At 34.8% G+C, this 25,230-nt stretch overlaps 1 protein-coding gene across 1 annotated transcript; it reads left to right on the plus strand.

Moving 5' to 3' along the window:
- Positions 1–11,181: 11,181 nt before the first annotated feature.
- On the plus strand, positions 11,182–21,387 carry LOC132629201 (cysteine-rich receptor-like protein kinase 2). Its single transcript, XM_060344917.1, has 9 exons — positions 11,182–11,294; positions 17,211–17,696; positions 18,075–18,361; positions 18,859–18,971; positions 19,175–19,315; positions 19,435–19,645; positions 20,104–20,338; positions 20,429–20,579; positions 20,681–21,387. Exons 2-9 carry the CDS (start codon positions 17,224–17,226, stop codon positions 21,014–21,016), a joined length of 1,947 nt encoding a protein of 648 aa, XP_060200900.1. The 5' UTR covers positions 11,182–11,294; positions 17,211–17,223; the 3' UTR covers positions 21,017–21,387.
- Positions 21,388–25,230: the final 3,843 nt, after the last annotated feature.

Raw genomic sequence — 25,230 nt, forward strand, 5'->3', positions numbered from 1 at the left:
TCTAAGAGCCTGTTTGGATGGGCTTATGCCTATAAGCTGTTTGCAGCTTATAAGCTAAAAAAAATAAGTTGGGGTAGTCTAACTTTTTTTTTTTGGCTTATAAGTTGTTTTCAGCTTATAAGCTGTTTTAGATAAGCTAAGTCAAATGAGCCCAATTATTTTTTTGAGCTTATTTTAAGCACAAAATGATTTTAAGCTGGCCAGCCAAACACTCAAAAAAGCTAAAAACAGCTTATAAGCAACTTATAAGCCAATCCAAACGGGCTCTAAGCAGATAAAAGTTCTTCACTTTTTTTTCTCTAAGCTTGAGCTAACATAGCTTGACAGGTCAAGGAGACGATATATTTTTGTGAAAATGCAAGGCAAACCTGATTCCCAAGTATGTTTGGCGAGCTATTTCTTTTTGGTTTTCTACTTTCATTTTTTTGGATCTTTTTCTTTGCCCCAAAATTTTGAAGTTACCTAGTGGTGTGCTAATTAAATAATCTGAACGATAGTTGATCACGATAAACATCACTTAAAAGGAAAGCGGTTCATTTCTTCCTAAATGAAGTATCAAATCCACATGGACTTCGATCACTAGCAATTCTATCACTCACTTGTGTGTTTTGTCTATCTTAGTTAAGGCTTTATGCAAGTTTTTGTTAAATGGAAAATCCTTTTTTACCGCCTTTCCTTAACGCTCAGTCATTGCTTTTGTAGTAGTTAGTCTAAAATAGTGAATAGAAATTAAAAGTTTTATGTTGTTCACAAGTCAATGTACTAATCTTTGATAGCAGAAACCAAAGGCCATACATAGCAGAAACAATATATGCAAGTTTTTGAAAACCCATTTCTATACTAAAAAAGATCAAAATTAAGTGGGTAGACAAGAAATCAAGAATTTTTTGTTGTGCTCCTCTATGAAACTATTTTGATGAGATATATATAGCACAAAATTAAGCAAAGAAAAATTTACTATTGTTGCTTTGAAGTAAACAATTCCAAGAAGGTGACTAGTCATTTTCAGTCAAATATATTGTTGTAAATTACATATCACATACAATTTGTCACACAATATGCGAAGACTATTTAATCTTATCTCTCAAGTTATTGCGCTAAATTTAAATGAAAGCTGGAAAATATTAAAAGTTCACATTCTTAAGTAAATGCATGGAAATTAAGATTCAAATGAAAGGTACAACATAAAATCCTATCAATTGCAGTAACACATGCATTTCGTTTGATACCTTATTGGACAAAAATGTCATAAAAAGGTTTTTGTTTTGGCTCTCTTAATAACCACACCCCCACCCCAGAACTTTCCCTTTCTATTACACACACGCAAAAAGACAATTTATCCTTTGCCTTGTGTTCCCACGTCTCATGGAATTAATTTGTATCCAGGTAATATTAAGTGAACAGAAAAAAAAAACCTCGTATTTTTACAGCTGGAATATTAAATAAATCATGCTTGAACCTGGTCAATGTGGGAACTGGAGCTAGGAAAAGGGTCAAAAATAGCCCTATATTTTGGGAAAAGTGCTAAAAATATCCTCCGTTAAAAATTAGGGTAAAAAACACTCCTTTTGTCTTAAAGTTTTCAAATATATCCCTATCTTAACGGAAATCCCCAATCCCCCAAAATAAGCCGATTTCATTTTTAAACCCGAGCCAACTACATAAAAAACTCATATGCGACCAACTTGTTCTTGAGTCCTACATTTGGAGCCACTAGGCACATGAGCGGGTAACTTAGTTGTGTTAGGTTTAAATGGAACAGGTTTAATAATAAAATTGGGTTATGGTGGGGGATTTCCATTAAGATGGGTATATTTGAAAATTTTAATGACGAGAGGGGTACCTTTGAACCAGGATATTTTTAGCCCTTTTCCCAAAGTAGAGGGACATTTTTTATCCCTTCCCCCTATCACGCCCCGAACCATGACCTAAGAATGCCACTGATTTAAGCCAAAACTCACACTTTGAGAATTTTGCAAAAAGCTCGCAATCTTTAAGAGTCTGCAACACTATTCTGAGATGTTCTGCATGATCGGCCTCATTACGGGAATACACCAAAATATCATCAATGAAGACAATGACGAATAAGTCGAGATAAGGCTTGAAGACCCTGTTCATAAGATCCATGAAAGCAGTTGGCGCATTTGTCAACCCAAATGACATAACAAGAAATTCAAAATGGCCATAACGGGTTCTGAAAGTTGTCTTCGGAATATCAACTTCCTTAACCTTCAACTGATGATAGCCTGATCTGAGGTCAATCTTGGAATAACATTGGGCACCCTGTAGTTGGTCAAATAAATCATCTATTCTAGGAAGAGGGTACCTGTTCTTAATGGTGACCTTGTTCAGCTGACGGTAGTCTATACACATACGTGAGGAACCATCCTTCTTTCGGACAAATAAGACTGGCGCACCCTAAGGAGAAACACTGGGCCTAATAAACCCTTTATCAAGAAGATCTTTCAACTAGGCTTTTAACTCTTTTAACTCAGCTGGAGCCATTCTGTATGGCGGAATAGATATTGGCTGAGTATCGGGAAATAGATCAATTCCAAATTCAATCTCCCTGTTAGGAGGGACTCCTGGGAGATCTTCGGGAAAGACTTCTGGAAACTCATTAACAACAGAGACTGTCTGAAGAGTTGGGGTTTGGGAAACTGAATCCCTAATTCGAACGAGATGATAGATATAGCCCTTAGACACCATTTTTCTTGCCTTGAGGTAAGAAATAAACCCACCCTTAAGACTCACTGAATTACCCTTCCACTCTAAGACTGACTCATTAGGAAACTTGAAATTTACAGTTTTGGTTCTACAGTCAACTGACGCATAGCATGAATATAACCAGTCCATGCCCATGATTACATCAAAATCTACCATTTCTAACTCACATAGGTGAGCTGGAACAACATGATGATAGAATCTGACTGGACAACCCTTATAGACATGTCGGGCTATGACTGACTCACCAACTGGAGTTGACACTTTAAAAGGTTCTTTTAGATTTTCAGGTTCAATACCAAATTTCTTAGCAACAAAAGGGGTTACATAAGATAAGGTGGATCCTGGGTCAATAAGGGCATATAATTCAACAGTGAAAACTATGAGTGTACCTGTGGCAACATCTGTTCTAGCCTTTGTATCCTGATGACCTGTCAATGCATACAAACGGTTTTGACCACCGCCTGTATTACCGAACCTTGTCGTGTCACGCCTCTGCTGGGCCTGATTGTAACGAGGAGCTGCTAAATTTATGGACTGTGTCACATTACCTCCGATACCCTGTCTGGCTGATGGACAGTCCTTCTGAATGTGGCCCTTCTGGCTGCAACCATAGTACGCATTTGTACCTATATGACACTCACCTAAGTATCTCTTGCTACACTTGCTACAAGTTGGAATGGTAAAGGCTGACTGACCCACACTAGCCTGAGAATAAGAATTCGATGGTCTAAAGTTCTGCTTCTTGTCATTTTTGAAATTAGGGACTGGGGCACTAGCTGTAGATTTATCCCTCTTGTTGAATTCTTTATCCTTTTGTTTCTGTAGAGCTTCCTCTTCCTTCAGTTCAACTTCATTACCTTGCATAAATGCCAAGATCTTAGAGATAGTCATCTTATCATTCTGAGCAGCAGTCTTGGCATCTCTATACAATTCGGGTTTCAACCCCAGTACAAATCTTCTAACCGTTGCCCTCATGTCGGGAACCATGTGAGTAGCATATCTGGATAATGAAATAAATTTGAGATAGTACTATTGAACGGTCAAGCTACCCTACCTCAACCTCTCATATTCCATAGCCTTTGCTTCCCGGACCTCGATAGGCATGAAATGGCCAAGGAAAGCGTCAACGAACTCATCCCAAGTAGCAGAAGATGCATCCTCCCCTCGAGATTGTTTCCATGTCTCATACCAAATATGAGCAACATCCTGCAGCTGAAAAGCACCAAACTCTACTTTCTCAGTCTCAGTGACATGCATAATACGAAACACTTTCTGTAGGCCATCAATATAGTTCTGCGGATCCTCCTTAGCCTTGGTCCCTGCTGTGAAAGTTGGAGGTTTGATCCGCAAGAATTCCTGAGTTCTTGAACTATTTGACCCACCACTAGCACCTAAGCTAGGGGATGATTCTTGTCGCCGCACCTGGTTGGCAACGATATGAGTAAGCAGTTGGATGGATCCTCTCATATCCATGTCCAAAGTGTTAGGATGTGTAGCTGTAGGAGTAGTGGGGACTGCTGTTTGAGTCGGAACAGTCTCTCCGTGAGCTTCTTCAGCGGTATCTCTTTGGCTGGTGGATGTGTTCCTCTTCTTGTACTTTCTCTTGTAAGGCATTTTCTGAAACTAGTACTCGCACGAATTAGAAAGAAATCCTAAGAGTAATGCTCTAACTGCACGATTTAAAGTATGAAAGAAGTGAGACAATCCTGGATGTCTTGGTGGTCAACTGTTTATATGTATGGGGCCCTCACACATATAAAAGTGACCCCACTGGACACGGTTTCATAGACTCCCTAAAGATCCTTGAACCTAGGCTCTGATACCAAGTTTTGTCATGCCCAGAACCATGGCCTGGACGTAACACGACACTCGATGCCTGACTACATGTGACCGAGCGAACCACATGGCTTGCTGAATCATCATGATACATGACATAAGAGGAATATAATATGAATGCATGATGAACCTTTATATAATGTAGTAAATCATAAAACTTAATAAAATACTTGTTTAAACATGAGTGCGGAAATAACATGAATGAGCCAAAAAGGCTATACGACTCCAAAAGTCTGGCATGATATAACTGACTTGTCTAGTCTATGAAACCTCTATCATGAGTCTGACTGGAAAACATACTTACTGGGACAAGGCCCCCATCATACCTTAGATGCATAACTAATCATAAACCAAAAGTTAACTAAACCCCGAATGAGATGGGGCTCACCAATAAGCTGATACGAATGTTGTCCTACTGAACAAATGTGTCGTCCTGTATATTAGTACCTGCATCGTGAAATGCAGGCCCCCGGGCAATAAAAGGGGACGTCAGCACATTGAATGTACTGGTATGTAAATCAACTGAAAGAAATAACATGGGACATGGAATAACATGATAAGAACTGAAACCTGGTCATGAACATGAATACATACATATGTATATAAAACATGGTTAAAATATCATAAATAGGGAGAGCAATAACTTATAACCGATCCATGGTCTGGTGCTTGCGTCCCGCCGGCAGAACACTCAGTCCTTGCCAGGGAACATGAGATTTAGTAAAATATGAAAGGATCCAGTCATTATGAGAGATCGTCCGGAACATGGGTGGAACTATCCTCACCCTACGGTGGCTACGTAGTTTCAGGCTATCTGAAGCCCTCCTCGGTAATTAATGCAACTCCCAAAAACATGAACATGTGAAATAGTGGCACTTGCTGCCCATGATATATCATGAATCAGAACTTGCTTGTACATAGCGTTCATGAATCATAACTTTCTTGTACATGGTTTTCATAAATCATAACTTGTAAATATAGTTTGTAATCATATATATATATATATATATATATATATATATATATATATATATATATATATATACTTGACTTGAAAACATGTTTGTAACTTACTGGATGAAATCATAAAGTTTCATATAAACATAATGAGAACACATGAGGAAGAATTCATGAATCATGGATTAAGATAGGATTCCTAATAACCGTAATGGAAGATTAGGAGTACAATAACGAGTATAGATACAAAATTTCATGTACATAAATACATAATTACGGGCTACCAATATGTTGGGTTTAATGCCCTAGGATTTGAACTTCATGGATATCAAGAAACGGAGCATGGGGAAGAACATAGAGATTCTCACATGTAGATGGAAGTTCTACATACCTTAATTGCTCAAAAACTTGAATTTTTTAGAGAAGATTTCCTAAATCTTGATTCTTGAACCTTGACATGGGTTTTCTTGAAAAACCTAGATTAGGAAGTATGATTTCTTATTTAGATTACAAGGATATGTATTAGAATTCAGTTGGAATAATTAGAGTGGACTTACCTTGGTGTTCTTGATGATGGAGGAGAGTAGGAGGTCGTTCTAGGGTTTGAAGGAATGAAAAATAATGAGTTGAACTGATATGGACTAATATATATTGTCTTCTGAAATTGCAATTTATGTCCTGAATAGTGCTGGCCGTATTTTTAAATACGGGCCGTAAACTAAAATATGGGTCGTATTTTGAAATACGGACTACATTGCATCTCTTCAGTAAAATGGCCATAACTCTTTGCACAGATGTCTGTTTGACCCCCATAATATACCGTTGGAAAGGTATTTCAAAGATCTACAACTTTCATTTCCAAATACATTTTTAAATACGGGCCGTAAATCGAAATACGGTCCGTATTTAACTATGTGACATCAAAATGTCAAATTCCAGAATGTTCAGAAATTCTTGGTTTCAGTTTACAATCGCTGTTCATCGGCGTAAACTGAAATACGATCACTGTTCATGGGCGTAAACCACCATCTTACAACTGAATAGGGAAATTCTAACTCTCACATTCTTTATCTGCTTTTCTAAGTCTAGGATCATGATCAAAGTTTAAGTTAAAGGTACGGGGTGTTACAAGGACATGGCCCTGGACTACCATAAACTGAATACTAATGCAAACTCCATGTTGAACCCCGAGAAAAGTGGGGCTCACCAATAAGCTGATAACTGAAGTGATCCTACTGCGCAGATGTATGCTCCTGAAAACCGGTATCTGCACCGTGAAGTGCTGGCCCCGGGCAAAAGGGACGTTAGTACATAGTGAATAGTACTAGTATGTAAAACCTGCTGAAATGAAAAACATGACACAACATAGGTATAAGACATGAACTGAAACTGAATGCAACTTGAACATGAGCATGAAACGTGAGTAAAGTCTGAAAACAGTAAATCAATGGGAATACATGTATGCAAAACTACTTGTAACGCGGGGAACGCTATAATATAACCGACAACATAATCTGGTACTTGCGTCCTACCAGGAGAACACTCACACCTTGCCAGGGATATGAGATTTAAGTGATAATAAGCATGTAAGGATCCAAACTACATAATGAAGGTGTTGCCTCCTTGTTGACAACCCTTATCCTACAGTGGAAACGTAGTTTCAAGCTATCTGAGCCTTTTCGATTAACTAAGCAATTCCTAAAAACATGAACATGATATAGTTGGCTAAGAAACCCATGATTTTCGTGAAATAACTTGTAAATAACTTGTAATCATGATTTCAAATATAACTTAAAACACATAAATCCGACTTTTAACCCGAAACCCGACCTTTTATGCGTTGGTTCAGTGACTCACATGCATCGCTCGACCCTCTTCATGTCGATAGTCAGAGAGACGGTTTTTGTGCGATCGGCCCGTGGCGCGGGACCATCGCACGCGCCCTCACAAGCGACGGGTGTCGGTTCTGAATAGTGTTCGATAAAATAGGCATAACTTCTTGTACATAGCTCTGTTCAAGACCCATAATATACCGTTGGAAATATATTTCAAAGGGATACAACTTTTATCAAGGGAGTTTTCCCAAATTCCCAAATAATAAAGGGGTTATGGTCGCAGGAAGTAAGACCAAATAATAAAGGGGTTATGGTCGCAGGAAGTAAGACCTTCTACAAACTCACTTGAAAACATCGCCTGTAGAAAGGCTTCTAACTTTGCTTTGTCCAAAGACTACTCTTATAACTTAATTTGTTTTCAAATTACTTTATAAAATCCTCATATTGGTTTCATTATATTATCATCTTATGAGTCAAATCTTCGCCCGAAGCTACGAGGTGTTACATTTTGGTTTTGTCTTAATTAAAAGTTTGCCCCATAAGGCATAACTAAACTGTCTTAAGGAAAAGTTCTGCCTTATGGGGTAGACTTTTAGTTATGCCGGATCCGGCATAACATTAATTTTTCCTTAAGGAGTGTATGCCGGATCCGGCATACACAACTCCCAGGTTTGCCTTGCGAAATTATTTTTTTATTTTATGCCTGAGCGGGAGTTCGAACCCAAAACCTCAGGTATTCGTCCACCTTTTCAAGCGAAGGGCAAAATTTAAAGACCACAAATATGAGGGGTAAAATTTAAAGACGACAAATATGAGGGACAAATTTAAAGACCACCCCAAAAGAAGGGCAATCCGCGCAAAAAAATGACATAAAATCAAATTTACAAATAACCCTACAACATTCATAATATGAAGGCTATACAAAAAAAAAAAAAAAAAAAAAAAAAAAAAATTGACGTTAAAACTAGAATAATATATGTACTTACTTTATTTATAAAATCATTAACGAAATTTAATAGTAAAAAAATTGTGATGTCGCTCATCCTTAATTGTTTTTTTTGTGTCATTACTAATTGCATGGTACCTTAATCAGTAATTTTGTTTTCAACGTTTGTTACTATTTCTTGATCATATGTGTTCTGGTTATACTCCATTCAATGACTGTTTCAGGTACTCTATTGTTTATAATTTGGGTGGTGTTCCTCAACAATAGAATAACTTTTAGTTTTGATATTTGCAATTTTCTAAGGTTATTAAAGTATTCATTGTAATGTCTTATTCACTTCATCCCAGTTTATGTAGCATCATTTGACTAAGCATAAAGTTTAAGAAAGAAATGAATACTTTTAAAATTTATGGTCCAAAAGAGGCCTTAATTATTTGTGTGACTGTAGATCATCTCATAAAGTTAAATTATTTCTATATATAGATAAACTAAATATAGAAAGGTGACATTCTTTTTGGAACAGACTAAAAAGGAGAGTGGCGGAGCCAGGATTTTCACTAAGAAAGTTAAAAAATATAAGCAAGTAAACATACGAAGAAGCCAAGGGGGTTCAATATCTATTATACACAAAAATAATTTTAACCTTATCTACACAGTGTGATTTTTCATCGAAGGGGATTCAGGTGAACACCTCGGCCCAACCTAGCTCCGCCCCTGGGGACAGAGGGAGTAAAATTTTAGATCTCTACCCCATAATAGAAATTCCTGTACACACCTTGGGTCATTATGCTTCTCATAATACTCCATCATTTCAATTTATGTGAATTTATTTGACTGAACACGAAATTTAAGAAAGAATAGAAAGACTTTTAAACTTGAAGTGTTAAACGAGTCACAATATTTTGTGTGGCTATAAATCAATGTATAAAGATAAATTATTTTCAAATATAGAAATGAGTCATTCTTTTAGCATAAACTAATAAGTAAATAGGTTCACATAAATTGAAATAAATAACAATAGATATTTCTAAGTCATCAATGTGTCATTCTAAGTCATCAATGCGCCATAGTTCCCACGCAACTTGACTATAGACGAGTCCTCCTCCACAATTCTTGCAACTTGACTATAGACGAGTCCTCCTCCACAATTCTTGCAACTTGACTATAGACGAGTCCTCCTCCACAATTCTTTCTTCTTGTTGCCTTCTCCCAACAAAAAAAACAACAACAAAAGTTGAATGTACACGTGTACGTGTAATGATAAGTACTCCTCCATTTTTAATAAACTAAAAATTTTAATTTTGAGCCTTGTTAGATATAGAGTTGTCTTTGTTAAGGAACACTTTACCCCGATGTGTAACTTCCCGACACGAGTTTGTCGGATTTAGTCGAAGTTAGACCAATCTCAAGGCTGACACAACCGAATTGTTTGAGGAAAGAAACTCAATCTCATTTAGAAAGCCTGATCTCTATCTTTCAGCAACTGAACGGGAAGTGGTTTAAGAATAAGAAAGGACTGACGAATCGGATGCGTTCGCCCAGCGAGAAAGGCCCTGACCAGCAGCTGGTATAGATGATGAAATGTGGGCCGCTTTTTCGGGACCTATTCTCAACATAGGCGGCAAAGCGAAATAGGAAAGGGGTCGAGCTAACTGATGAGTGCCTTTTTAGCACTCTACCTTAAGACTTCTAACATGGTCGATTCTAGATAGAGCACTGTGAGGACCCACACCCCTTGCGATGTGATGACCCCTGGGCCCTTGCGCCCCATGAACATACATGCATACATGACATGACATGACATACTCAGGTATTGTATGGGCAGGTGCCAACAGACAATTCGATATACGCTGCAGCGGCTGGTATCGAACCCGTGACCTCCCCCCTTTTGTTCTCCAAAAGGAGACGACTCTCACCAATTGAGCTGCAGCTCAACTGGTAAGAGTCGATTCCCTCAGGGGAATGTAAAGGTGACTGCAAGGTCGCGGGTTCGATCCCAACCGCTGCAGCGTATATCGAACTGGCTAAGCACCCTCTCACGTACAATACCTGAGTATGTCATGTCATGTTCAGCCTGTTCATGTGGTCCACGTACCCAGATGATTGCGGACTCGCCAAGGGGGTCGGGTCATCACAAAAAAGGCGACTTGTGTTTGAGGATCCGACCCCTTGCCGCCGGGTTGCCCTCCATGACTTGTCATGTACACTGCACTATTGTTTGAGCAAGAAATCACACCAGTTCGCTACGCGCTGCAGCGCTTCGAACCCGTGACCTCAGGCTCTTTTGTCCCCCGAAGGAGCGCCTCTTACCAATTGAGCTGCAACTCCTTTGGGAGAACAAAAGGGGGGAGGTCACGGGTTCGATACCAGCCGCTGCAGCGTATATCGAATTGTCTGTTGGCACCTGCCCATACAATACCTGAGTATGTCATGTCATGTCATGTCATGTATGCATGTATGTTCATGGGGCGCAAGGGCCCAAGGGTCATCACATCGCAAGGGGTGTGGGTCCTCACAAGCACGGTAACCCCCAACTCCATACTCTACCGTCTCTGCGGCCACCAAAAGCCTACCCTCTCTCGGATATTGAGTGGGTTGACTCGGGAAGAGATCCGGTCAAGGCTCTAACCTCCTAATTGAGGAGTGGAATTCTCTGCTCCAACTTGGGTTTCGGTTGTAGATGCGATTGATTATGCAATTCTTGCTTTCGGTGGCCCCGTACAGATACTGAACATCGGGTGAATACTAATATAATAATAATAATAATAATAATAATAATAATAATAATAATAATAATAATTAAAAAAAAAGACTTGTTCACAAAACGACTCACTAATAAAGCCACTCTTAACATTTCCAGTTTGATTCATTCGTCATTTCCTTCTTTATTTTTCTTCATTTTCTCCACTTACTCTCTGCCTCGTCACTCTGATTCTACTACTTTGACAACAGTTGATCAGTTTGAGACTCAAAATCCGGCAAATTCGGACTTTGTGAGTTCTTTTCTTCTCACTTCTTATTCTGTTTTCACTGAGATACAATAATTATGTCTTAGATTCAGCATAGAACAATTATCCACTTTTTTTTTTCTTTTATTTGTTCTATTTTAGCTTAGAAGGAATTTTGATAAGAGTATATGAACAAAAGAGAAAATTTCAATGGTTATGGTGGGTGCCAATGGCAAGTACTTCTTCAACCTTAGTAAGAGGTCTCAGGTTCGAGCTTTAGAAATAAAGTCCAACAACAAACTAGTGTAAAATATTGAGAGGGTAAAAAATCACAAGTCTAACAGCGGTTAAAGTGGATGGAATAGTATAGAGATGCATGTTTTTAGAAATTCTTGGATGGATAACATTCTAATGCTATTAAGACTTTGCTATAGATTAATTTTTTTATCATTCGGATCTTTTCAGACTATTAAGTGGTGATATAATAGAAAAATAAAACACTTAATAATTGTGATCTAAATTATTTTTTCACTGAGATTCAAGTTATGTCTTAGTTCCAGCGTAGAAAAGTTATCCAACTTTATTTAGACGAATTTATACCACTGACGGACGGCATGTCTAGCGGCTTTTGTTAATTAGTTATTCGTCTTGTTCTCCTTTATTTTTTTTTTGGGTAAGAAGTATATGACTAGAAGAGAAAATCATCGACGTTCTGATGGGTGATAGGTAACCATTTAGGGGGTAAATACTTAGGAATAGTCAATTATAGTGGCATAACTAGGATAAAAAATAATTTGAGTCATACATCAAATAAATGGTGCCAAATTTAGGGGTCTTGAAGTATTATGACATTCAATGAAGTTGGTTAAGACCCCTTTTATAATTTACAATAAAACGTCTGGATCTAAATATATTTATTAGTATCAAGATCTGAATACTAAATATTTAAAATTGTTAGTTTGCTCAATTATGTCTTAGATTCAACATAGAACAATTATCCAGTTTTTTTTTTCTTTTATTTGTTCTATTTTAGCTTAGAAGGAATTTTGATAAGAGTATATGAACAAAAGAGAAAATTTCAATGGTTATGGTAGGTGCCAGTGGCAAGTACTTTTTCAACCTTAGTAAGAGGTCTCAAGTTCGAGCTTTAGAAATAAAGTCTAACAACAAACTAGTGTAAAATATTGAGAGGGTAAAAAATCACAAGTCTAACAGCGGTTAAAGTGGATGGAATAGTATAGAGATGCATTTGTTTTTAGAAATTCTTGGATGGATAACACTCTAATTCTATTAAGACTTTTCTAGATTAATTTTTTGATCATTCAGATCTTTTCAAACTATTAAGTGCTGGTATAATAGAAAAATAAAACACTTAATAATTGTGATCTAAATTATTTTTTCACTGGGACTCATGTTATGTCTTAGTTCCAGCGTAGAAAAGTTATCCAACTTTAATTAGACGAATTTATACCACTGGACGGACGGCGTGTCTAGCGGCTTTTGTTAATTAGTTATTCAACTTGTTCTCCTTTTTATTTTTGGGTAAGAAGTATATGAACAGAAGAGAAAATCATCGACGTTCTGATGGGTGATAAGTATCCATTTAGGGGGTAAATACTAAGGAATAGTCAATTATAGTGGCATAATTAGGATAAAAAATAATTTGAGTCGTACATCAAATAAATGGTGCCAAATTTAGGGGTCTTGAAGTATTATGACATTCAATGAAGTTGGTTAAGACCCCTTTTCTAATTTACATTAAAACGTCTGAATCTAAATATATTTATGAGTATCAAGATCTGAATACTAAATATTTAAAACTGTTAGTTTGCTCAATTATGTCTTAGATTCAACATAGAACAATTATCCAGTTTTTTTTTTCTTTTATTTGTTCTATTTTAGCTTAGAAGGAATTTTGATAAGAGTATATCACTACAACATTATGCCTATATAGCTACGAAATACAATGTGGCTAAACATAAAAAATTTTGTGGCTAAATACTTTAGCCACAAATTTTTTGTCCTTAGCATTCGTAGCAAAATGTAGCGTAACTAAAGGTTAGCTACGGACTTTACATGGTCTGTGGCTATGGATTGATACTTTTTGCTACAAACGTTTTTGTGTCGTAGCTGTGATGATAAAAAAAAATTGCCACGATATATATACTTATAGCAAATAATTTTATTCTTTTTCCCAGTGTTTTAAAAGGCGGGGGCGTAAGGCGGGGCGTTTTACATACGCCTCGACGAGGCGTAAGCCTCGAGGCACGGGGCGTAAGCCCCATGGGTATTTAATTTTTAGTATTTCTTAAAATAATATAAGTACAATAAACATTTTTAAATAGGTAAAATTACATAAAAAAATAAAAGAAAACTGTAAATAAATGAAATATATATATGTGTGTGTGTGTGAGCGCGCGCGCATGCTTGATCCTCACAAAAAAATGATCAAAGCAATCCATTATACACCGCTTATAACTTGTAATTATATATAACATAATTTTACAAGTATAAACAATACAATGAAATAAAAGCTATTATGAAATGCAAAACAATTCTAACATTTTAACTTTCAAACACGGAAAAAAACACAGTTTGTTAAAACACTATTACTATCATACTATTCATTTTATCTCCCTATAAGCAAATAATCAATAAAATTTATAAATATTACAATTAAAACATAACTTCCTCATGAACAAAAAATAAAATTATATGATAATTCTGATACATAGGACTTATGACCAATGACAAGTGAAAATGTACAATTCCGCTATGTGTTTTTTTTTTTTTTAAATTAAGTGATATTCACCCTCACGACATTCTCAAATAGTAAATATCCAATACTACGACTTGTTATATGAGTTACACCCAATCTTCTATTTCTATAGATGAAAAACTATTAAGTATCATTATTTTGTTAAACAATTATAAGGGCGAATGATTTTAATTAAGGAATTTAAAATATAATTTGTGTAAAAACTGTTAGGCGAGCCCTACGCGTTGGGCGTTAGGCGTGTTTAGGGCGTACGGTTGGGCGCTTAGGGCATAAGCTTCATAGGAACTAAGCCTCGCACGTTAGCCCGAGGGCGTTTTGCCACTGCCCTGCCCCGAGGCGAGCCCCGGGGCGAGTCCTGACACTGCCTTTTAAAACAATGCTTTTTCCACGACAGATAAAAATTGTAGCTATCTTCATATTGTAGCCACAAAATATTGTAGCAAAAGATTTAATTTATTTGCCACACTAACTCAAATTTTGTGGCTGTTTAGACAGCTTAATCTTGTGGCAATAGCATTTGTATTTAGCTACGAATTAAAAAAATTTATAGCTATGAATTGAAGTATTTGCCCCAAATATTTTCATATTATAGCTAAAAATCCATACCTCTTGCCACGATTTACATAGATTTATAGTTAAAGTTTTTCTTCCTTTTGCTACGAAAAGTAAAAATATATTTTCATGTGGATATTATATATACATTTAATTATGAACTCACAAATTTATCGTACGTGGCAATTATTTATATCTTTAGTTGCGAAGTCAAAAAATTTATTGTTACAAATGGAAGAGCAAGAACTTTATAACGTAGCTAAGAATTCAAATATATATATATATATATATATATATATATATATATATTTATATTCCAATACAGGTTTAAATTACACAATTCTATATTTCAATTTCAAAATATTTACAATACACAATTCTTTCATGACACCATCTCGTTTTTAGACCCAAAGAGTCATAGTCTTCTTTCTCTCTTTTCACGGTCTCAAAGTGCACCTTATCTTGGTCAACATTGATTTTAGCTTGTCATTTTGCTCTAATTCCAAAACAAGTTACCTATAAACAGAAACAACGATCATATATATGTATTCTTAACTATTAACTACAAAGATGCAAATTTGATTAGTAAAAGTATTAGTAGAATTTCAAGAAGAGAATAACTATGTCTTGATAATTATTTTAGTAAACTCTAACATATGACATAATCGAAAATGCAATGCACAAAAGAAGAGTATGGGTTTTGACGGTTAAGCGCTTACAATTGAAGCAAGAACCTTAATCTAAACAAAAAATTTAAGAACTTTAGGAATGAACCATACATGAGAATCAAAAGTTTCATAAGTTCAATGAAGTGAATAGAAGAACTAAATTTGATAGTTTTAACTTTAAGATTCTTACAATTAAAGCCATTGTACTTATAAATTTTTTAGTTCATTTATATATATGCTCGGTATCGAAAATGCTATCCGCTATGATAAGTATACATGTCAAAATTTCAATTGTTTAATGTTGCTTTATTCTTAAATTTGAAAGTTAAAACTATAAAATATTTAAATCCCCACTCCGTATAAATAATAAATAACACACAATATCTATGAAATAGCTATATCCGCAATATTAAAACCAAAAACCCAAGTCAATTGAATAGATGTAAGGAGATTTAAAAACCCTAAAATATAACACCATGAACATACCGTTAATATATATAGTTCTCTCTTGCTCTTCTTTGTCTTTCTTGTTCTTTTTCGAAAATTAATAATTGAAGAAAGGAATGGAAAAGTGGGGAGGATTGTTGCGGCTGTACAAGGAGACGGAGTAAGAAGAATGAGATTTAGGTTTTAGGGATTAATTGTTTGGCCAATACGCCAGTGTCGTTCCTTTTCCCCCTTTTTTTTGTATATATATTTTAGCTTTCTTTAACTTGTCTTATATATAAATTTTATTTTATACAATAAGTACCAATTATGATAAGGAAAATTACGTATAAAAATAATAATTGATAATTATATAATTAATATCAATGTAAATGGAAACAATCAACTACAACTACAAAATTTTCAGTATGCATATAGACTTTTTGAAAGTAAGCGATTACACAAAAGAGGTCTAGTGGCAAGTTCTTTAACCTTAGTAAGAGGTCTCAGGTTCGAGCTTTAGAAATAAAGTCCAAAAACAAACTAGTGTAAAATATTGAGAGGGTAAAAAATCACAAGTCTAACAGCGATTAAAGTGGATGGAATAGTATAGAGATGCATTTTTTTTTAGAAATTCTTGGATGGATAACATTCTAATGCTATTAAGACTTTTCTATAGATTAATTTTTTGATCATTCAGATCTTTTCAAACTATTAAGTGGTGGTATAATAGAAAAATAAAACACTTAATAAGTGTGATCTAAATTATTTTTTCACTGAGACTCAAGTTATGTCTTAGTTCCAGCGTAGAAAAGTTATCCAACTTTAATTAGACGAATTTATACCATTGGACGGACGGCGTGTCTAGCGACTTTTGTTAATTAGTTATTCGTCTTGTTCTCCTTTATTTTTTTGGGTAAGAAGTATATGACCAGAAGAGAAAATCATCGACGTTCTGATGGGTGATAGGTATCCATTTAGGGGGTAAATACTAAGGAATAGTCAATTATAGTGGCATAATTAGGATAAAAAATAATTTGAGTCGTACATCAAATAAATGGTGCCAAATTTAGGGGTCTTGAAGTATTATGACATTCAATGAAGTTGGCTAAGACCCCTTTTATAATTTACATTAAAACGTCTGAATCTAAATATATTTATGAGTATCAAGATCTGAATACTAAATATTTAAAACTGTTAGTTTGCTCAACCACTGAACATATTAAACTTGTCTATATTTAAAAATTAATAAAAAATATTAATTAATTTAATACTATATCAATGAATTTTTATATAAAAAAAAGAGTTAATGGTTAAAAACACACCTGAGCTAACACTTTTTTGTGAGTTTTACACCCAACTATCTGTTGTTCCCTTTTCATACCAAAACTATCAGTAGATTAATATTCATTTGTAGAGTTGTATTCACAATGAATAATTATAATCTTTCAGAGTTTTTAGTCATTCAATCTTTCTTACTTTTATCATTTTTAGTACTTCAATTAGTCCTCTCACATTCTTTTCTATGTTGTACAGTTCATTTGGCAAAATGGAGATACCAGCCCCTTCAGTTTTTTGTAGTCTCTTCTTCGTTGTGTTGTTCCTACCAGATACATCAGTGTCTGAACCAAGATCCCAGACAGTCCAGATGATATGTGGAAACCAACGCGAGCATAACACAACGATTTTCCCTCCAAATTTTGTTGCTACTATGGAAACTTTAAGCCAACAAATGATAAAAAGAGGATATGGAGTAGCAGTTACTGGCACTGGACCAGATACTAACCATGGACTTGGCCAATGCTATGGTGATATTTCGTTAACCGACTGCGTATTATGTTATGTTAACGCCCGAAATGCTCTTCCCTTGTGCTTCCCTTATAACGGAGGGCGAATTTATCTTGATGGATGTTTTATGCGAATAGAGAATTACACGTTCTATGACCAGTATTTAGGTCCAGAGGACAGACGTGTATGCGGAAACAGGACCACAAAGGGTTCATTGTTCCAACAGAATGCTAGGTAAGGGTGTCAAATGAGCCAGTTGAGCTGAATTTGGACAGGCCAAAATGGATTGAGTTAATAAATGGGCGATTGAAATGGGTTGGGCTAAGAAGTGGGTCATAAACCAACCAAGCCTAACTCTTGCTAAATTTTAATTTCTTTCTTTGTTCTTTTATATTTTTTAGTCTCTAATAAAACTATTTTTTTTTTAATAACATATCAAGCGAAAAAAAAATCTTTTGAAATATTTTTGACAAGATTTCTCATGGGTCAATTTAGGTTACAAATCAGCCCAATTTTTTGATGGACTGATCTAATAAATGGGCGGGTCAATCACCAACCCAAACTTGGGCAGTTCATATTTTCATGAACTAATTTTGCTACTTCTAATGCTAGGCAAGCCGTTCAGCAAGCAATTGCAAATGCACCAAGTAATAATGGCTACGGGCATGCTCAAGTGTCAGTGCCTGGTCCTTCCAACGAGACAGCTTATGTTCTTGCTAATTGTTGGAGGACGTTGAGTGCAAATTCCTGCACAATGTGCTTGCAAAATGCATCTGCCTCCATGTTGGGATGCTTGCCTTGGTCGGAAGGCAGAGCACTCTACACCGGATGCTTCATGAGGTATTCCAATATAAATTTTCTCAATGCTATTTCCACCGGTGGAGGCTTATCATCAGGAGGTATCTTTACGCTTTTTTGTCCAGGTTTACCTGTTATTTATGGACTGAAAAACAGTGTTGTCAAAAGGCAAGCTTAAAGCGCACTGAAGCCCTGAAGCGAGGTGCAAAATATGTTAAGCTATCCGCCTCGCTTAACAGACGTTTCAGTGTCGTTATCAAGGCTTTAGCTCTAAGGCATATTTTTCCTTGCCAATGAGCGTAATCCTGAAAGGGGACACTACACAACTGCTACTTCACTTTATCATAACTTTTGTCAATTGCTTTGTCCATATATTTGTTATTCATGCTTATAATTATTAGTCTTGAACTACATGTACATACTTTTATTTTTTCTCCATTTGAGTCCTCTTCATTAAGGCCCACGCTTTATTTGCGCTTTGCGCTTAAAGCCCCGACGGACCTTAGAGCGTTTTTGCGCTTTTGCTTTGATAACACTGTTGAAAAAGTAATTTTGCTGATAAATGGTCTTTTTTTACTTTCGAATGATCACATTGCAGGAAAAGTTGCAGTCATTGTCATCATCATTGTAAGTTCCATGCTCATTTTGGGAATAGGTGTTGTCATTGGTATTTATGTTTGGAAAAACAAGCAAATCCAGAAGAAGAGAAAAGGTAAATCCTTCTGTGCTAGTATTAGTTATAGAAGTCATTTAGGATATCGATGATGAACATATGTTTTATCTTTACGCTAAAACTGGTTCAGTAAAAGCAGAAAATAGCAAATTCTTTTAGCTGCACGCAACTGTAATGAAAACAACCAAGAATCAACTTGAGGTGTTATGGTCTGCTTTTCCTGGAAACTTTGAACTTGTCTGGCGCAAATGATGCGAAAATATTAGTGAAGATCCTTCATGACAACAGCTTGAACTTCAAGTATTCGACACTTGACAAAGCCACAGGGTCATTTGACGAGGCCAACAAGCTCGGGCAAGGTGGATTTGGCGTGGTTTATAAGGTACATAATGGCTGAATGTAGTGCAAATTGATATGTTGGAAGTTATTAATCGTCCATCACACTAATGCAATAATAGAAGTGTTCGCGTTAAAACTAGTCTGAGGCGTGATCTATTACAGGGTGTCTTGGCAGATGGGAGAGAGATTGCTGTCAAAAGGTTGTTCTTCAACAACAAACACAGAGCTGCAGATTTTTATAATGAGGTTAACATAATCAGTAGCATTGAGCACAAAAATTTGTTAAGGTTATTGGGATGCAGCTGCTCAGGACCGGAAAGTCTTCTTGTATACGAGTTCCTCCCTAACCAGAGTCTTGATCGCTTCATATTTGGTAAGTAACCAGACTTGGCAACAACAACAACAACAAATACGCCTCAGTCCCAAACAGTTAAGGGTCAGCTATATGGATCCTCATTATTCAATTTAAGTTGAACTTGTGTCATCATCGCATCAACTAAAAACAAAAGTGAAAATAAGCTAAAGCTAAACCTCCCCGTAAAGGCGTCGTTTGTCTGAACATTTTTTTGTTGTTATAGGGAAATGTTGTTATAGATAACATTTAATATAACATAACATGAAAATTGGTTCCAAAGAAAACTTGACAGTTATAGTGAAATGTTGTTATAGAATATGATTGTTACAGAGAAGTCGTGAAATGTTGTTATAGAGGATGATTATTATAGAGAGGTCTAACTAATAAGAGACCTTGCATTAAAACTAAATGGTGATTTCACATGTACACGAAAATGACTTTGTCACGCGTCTTGATTCTAATCTTTAATTTAACAGATCCTACCAAAGATAAAGCTCTAAACTGGGAGAAAAGATTCGAGATAATTATAGGGACCACAGAAGGTTTGGTATACCTACACGAGAACACAAAGACTCGAATAATTCACAGAGACATTAAAGCAAGCAATATCATGTTGGACTCAAGGCTCCGTGCAAAGATTGCTGATTTTGGGTTGGCTAGGTCATTCGAAGAAGACAAGAGTCACATAAGCACTGCCATTGCTGGCACATTGTTAGTATTTCTTCATCTCATTTTCTAATTTGTCGCATGAAAGTACACAAAAATGCGAAGACTAATATGATTTACCTTTTTAATATGCAGGGGATATATGGCTCCAGAATACTTAGCGCATGGCCAATTGACAGAAAAAGCAGATGTTTACAGCTTTGGAGTTCTTCTACTAGAAATTGTTTCCGGAAGGCAAAATAATAGGAGAAAAAATGCCGAATACACAAAGAGCTTAGTTTCCATTGTAATTTCTGATCAATCACTCTTTTTCTTGAACAAAATTTTCAATCTTGAAAAAAACTTTTTTGTTCACTGGTCTTAACTAATATTGGATGAAATTAACAGGCGTGGGAGTACTTTCAACGCGGGATAGTGGAGGAATTGTTCGATCCGAATCTCATGTTGCATAACTACCACACAATCAATGTGAAAAATGAGGTCGCGAGAGTTTTACATGTCGGACTTTTGTGCACTCAAGAGATCCCAACACTAAGGCCATCCATGTCAAGGGCATTACAAATGTTCGTTAAGAAAGAAGAAGAGTTGCCTCCTCCTACTAATCCGCCATTCGTGGATGAGAAAACCATGGAATTTCATGACCCTTGGGAGAAGTACTCGCTTAAAGAAGGCGACTCTGCTTCGATTGCCAACTTATCCCACAGTTCTTTTTATCCCAGATGATGATGTCCAGCCCGGTGCTCTGAAACTGATGTAAAAATTATAAGCATCATTTCTCCCCGTGTTCTTGAAGTAGACTTCATGGTGATTGAGCTATTAGTTACAACAATGCCTCAGTCCCAAACAATTTGGGGTCTGGCTAGATGAATCCTCATTGTTCCATTCAAGTTCAATTCGTGATCGAGCAGTTAGTTGCTTTAATAATTTTGTTCCTAGCTAGATGTTTGGATGAACACACAAAGTTTTTCCAAGGCTAGTAGAAAAAATAGCTCAACTCATGATCGAACAATAGTTACAACAACTATGCTTTAGTCCCAAATAAGTTGAGGTCGGCTAGATGAATCCTCACTATTCCATTTGAGTTCAACTTATGATCGAACAGTTAGTTGCTTTGCATGACCAAATGAGAAATCAAAACACTGGAATGCGCATTGTGTTTCCAAGGCTTAGTAGAAATTATAGAAAGCTAGTTAAAATTAACACTTGGTGATGATTTATGTAGAATTTAAAGGTAAAATTTTGATGTGTGCAAATACTTGGTGATTCCTAATAACTTTTGTACATTGATAATTTCACTAAGCACATTTTTCTATTTGGCCTATAAATTGTCAAAACAACTCATATTGGATCTCTCAAATAGTAATTTGAAAAAAAATATATGTAACTTAGACAAACCATCTTTATAGCAAGATGCATAATATTTAAATTTGACAGAGTACGAGTTTAAAATTCTACGCTAGTGACTCGACAATGAGGCAGAAGTCATGGCACTAGTTAATGGGCTACAATGGCGCAATGTTCCTTCCCAGTCATCTTCCTCGTGAGTCTAATAAACAGTATCACATTATTGGAGAGAGATAAGGGTAATATAATAAAAATACACTTTCATTTATAATTTCTTAAAGGACGTGAAAAGAGAAAGTGGTCAACATGGGACGGAAGGAGTATTACAAAAAGAGATTTATCAATGCTTGTACCACGGGAAAACATACTCACATGTGGAAAGGCGTGTTAGAGACTTAACTAATAAAGAATTAGCCATACTAAAATATTCTCTCCATTCACTTTTACTTGTCAACTATTTCATAAATAGATTTTTACTTTTACTTGTTCATATTCTCATATCAAGAGAAAAATAATTTATTTTTCCTGTTGCCCTTAACATTAATTATTCATTCCGAATTATTTTCCAAATCCAAATGCAATTATACATCAATTAATATGGGTGTCATGGTAAAATATGTACTGCATTTATAATTTTTTAAAAAGTGTATAAAATTCATAGTGGACAAGTAAAAGTGAAATGAGCGAGTATATTAAACATTTAGATAAGATGATTCACAATTTCAACAAATTATTTTGGGAAAATGTATTAGTGTCGCCTGAAATTATCTTGAAATTCCAGTTACATGCATTTACTTTCCCAAGGTCTTATTACCCTATATTTTCACATTTAGAAATTATCTTGAAATTCCAGTTACATGCATTTACTTTCCCAAGGTCTTATTACCCTATATTTTCACATTTAGAAAAGTCAGAAAATAATAAGACAAACTACATGTGTGTAATTGAGATTCAAGACAAATTCAGGGATACTTATTATTTTTCGCAATTATCATATCATACTAAAAGTGGAAAGACTCTAGGCCAAAAGTTGAATTACTAAAAAATCCATCAAAAGTTAGATGACTACTTTACCCTTCAACCAAACATTATTTCAAGAACATTTGGGTGCAAAAATGTAAAAACACATTCTATTAAAAAAAAAAAAAGGGCTTAACAAACATAAAATCATAATAAAGAGAATTCTAAGAGCCATTCACATGGCCATAAACGTGAAACCTCTAGAGATGATTAGCTTTTACTAATAGTTCTATCTTCTAATATGACCTTTGGCTTTCTTTGAGGAAAATGTGTATGAAACAACGGAAGTATAATTTAAAATTTTGTTTACGTTATCAAATAAATGTAATTAATGGACTTTAAAATTCATTATTACATCATGAAGTCTCTATGCCTTTTCACATCTTCTGATTAATCACATGTATTAGCCATTGGTTAAGCATTTTTGTGTTATCTATATCTCCTGTTTATATAACTCTTAGTTAGGTTTTGGGATAGTTCCATCTAGAGGTCGCAAAGTTCATGTATTTGTGTATGCCCTTTCTTTGTCATCTCAGGTAATATCTACTGTCACTTAGCAAAATAATTTCTTTATTTCACCTAGCTGAGCTCAGTTAATTGTTTTACATGTGTTTGCAGTTGTTTGAGGAGACAGTTGATTCTTAACGTATTAGAATTGTAAGCTCCGGTAATATCTAATATTTAAGTTCTGGATTTTACATTGCAATGCTAGATAGCAGAAAAGTTTGAGTTTATTGGTTAGCTTGACTTACGTTTCAGATAGTTTTACAATTCAAAAATCACCAAGATTAAGATTAGTAAACAAAGAAATCAAAATTGATGTTAGGCATATTATCTTTTTTATTTATATTTTAATGTTAGTCTTCAGCTTTATTTTGTTTTGCTCATAAAAACTGTTAATATTTTGTCCTTCACTTTATACACAGTGTCCAAAGAAAGAATTACCAGTTGAACATTCCTTTTTCACATAATTAATACACAACAAAGAAATGTAAGTTCATTCATTCTATTGTCAGTTAGCTTTCTTGTAGAGAAGTTCTGTTTTATTTCTTTTTAGTTGGCTTTAATTAAGAGAGAAGTACAATTTCTGCTTATTACCTATAGTGTAGTAATTCTGACATATCTAGGTAGTACTAGATGTTGATGCCCGTGTTTCGCACGGGCCCAATAGGCCGAGCTAACGACAAACATAATATTAGTATGACAACATTTCCATTCGAAGAACTATGTACAGGAAATTATTTGGTTTCATTTTATCTTAAAGTTTTTGTTCCGTTGAAAGCTTTACATTCTACTGGGTCTAGCCAAAACTTTAGTAGTATAATTTAATAAAGTAACATAACTTATTATTTTTTAATTATGAGAACATTCATTTCTTAAGTTGTAAAGCACTAAGAATCTAACATTTTATCTCCTTTTTACTACCGCTTAATGTTATAAATTTATTAGGTTTGCTTCGATTTATATTTGCTTCTTAGATACAATTGTATTTTATACAACAACCGTGAGTCATTATACATTATTCTCCAAAATATCAATAATTTCTTATTTACCATTCACAAATAAAAATTAGAAAGTTCAGCGCATAATTCAAATGCGTAATTTATCTCACCATATAGCAGAAAAGTTGTTAGCATGATACAATATTTGCTTCTCTTCTTCTTTCATAATTACAATGATACAATGTTAATAAGTACTTTTATAATTTATATCAATTTAGTGAAAATATTATCGTGTAGTCTCACATCATAAATGTATTTTCTTTAAAATTTAATTTAAATTCTACTAAAGTTTATGTTATATAGTTACACATCAAATTAATTTTTTGACCCATATATTTTTCTTTTATTTCAAAATTTGTTCTTATTAATGTTAATTGGTTACATAATTTCTCAAATTGCAATTATTTTATTCTTTATTTTGTCAGCTTTTTAAATAAAAATTCGCTTGAACCTTTTTACTTATATTACTAATAAGTTGTAAGTTCAAAACACGATTAATATAACACTGTAGTTTGTGCTTCGTATCCAAAATATTATTATATTAATGTTTGCTACGAATACAAAGTTTGCAAAATTTTATTAATACTTTATAAAAGGAAACTATTTTCCCCTCTTTGAGACAAAACAATAGCAATAATTAAGCATTAGTTGATAACTTGAATTTTAATTCGATTAATTTAAAGGTGTAAAATATTCTATTGTTAATGTATGTAGATTGGACCTAAATAATACTTATTATTTTTATATCAAATTTTGATTTGGATAATTATAAAATTAAATCAAATTATTAAATTAATTTTACATGTTTAAAACGAAACAAAGTAGAAATTTGATCTTCAATTTAAACGAAGAACTACTATTTTTTATTTTTTGGTGAATATTCTTAGTTTAGCTCATTTTATTTGTCGTGATGTCTTTTGCATGTTTTTTTTAAGAGAGCGTCAATTAACATTATAATTTGACTAATTTGCCTTATTTATTATTTGATCTCCATTTAATATTTTTTTCTTTTACGACACTAATCTCTTTGAGATTTATTAGAGTACGAATAAAAATGAAAAAGTAATTAAA

This window comes from Lycium barbarum, chromosome 2 (assembly GCF_019175385.1).
Source record: "Lycium barbarum isolate Lr01 chromosome 2, ASM1917538v2, whole genome shotgun sequence".
Lineage (NCBI taxonomy): Eukaryota > Viridiplantae > Streptophyta > Magnoliopsida > Solanales > Solanaceae > Lycium > Lycium barbarum.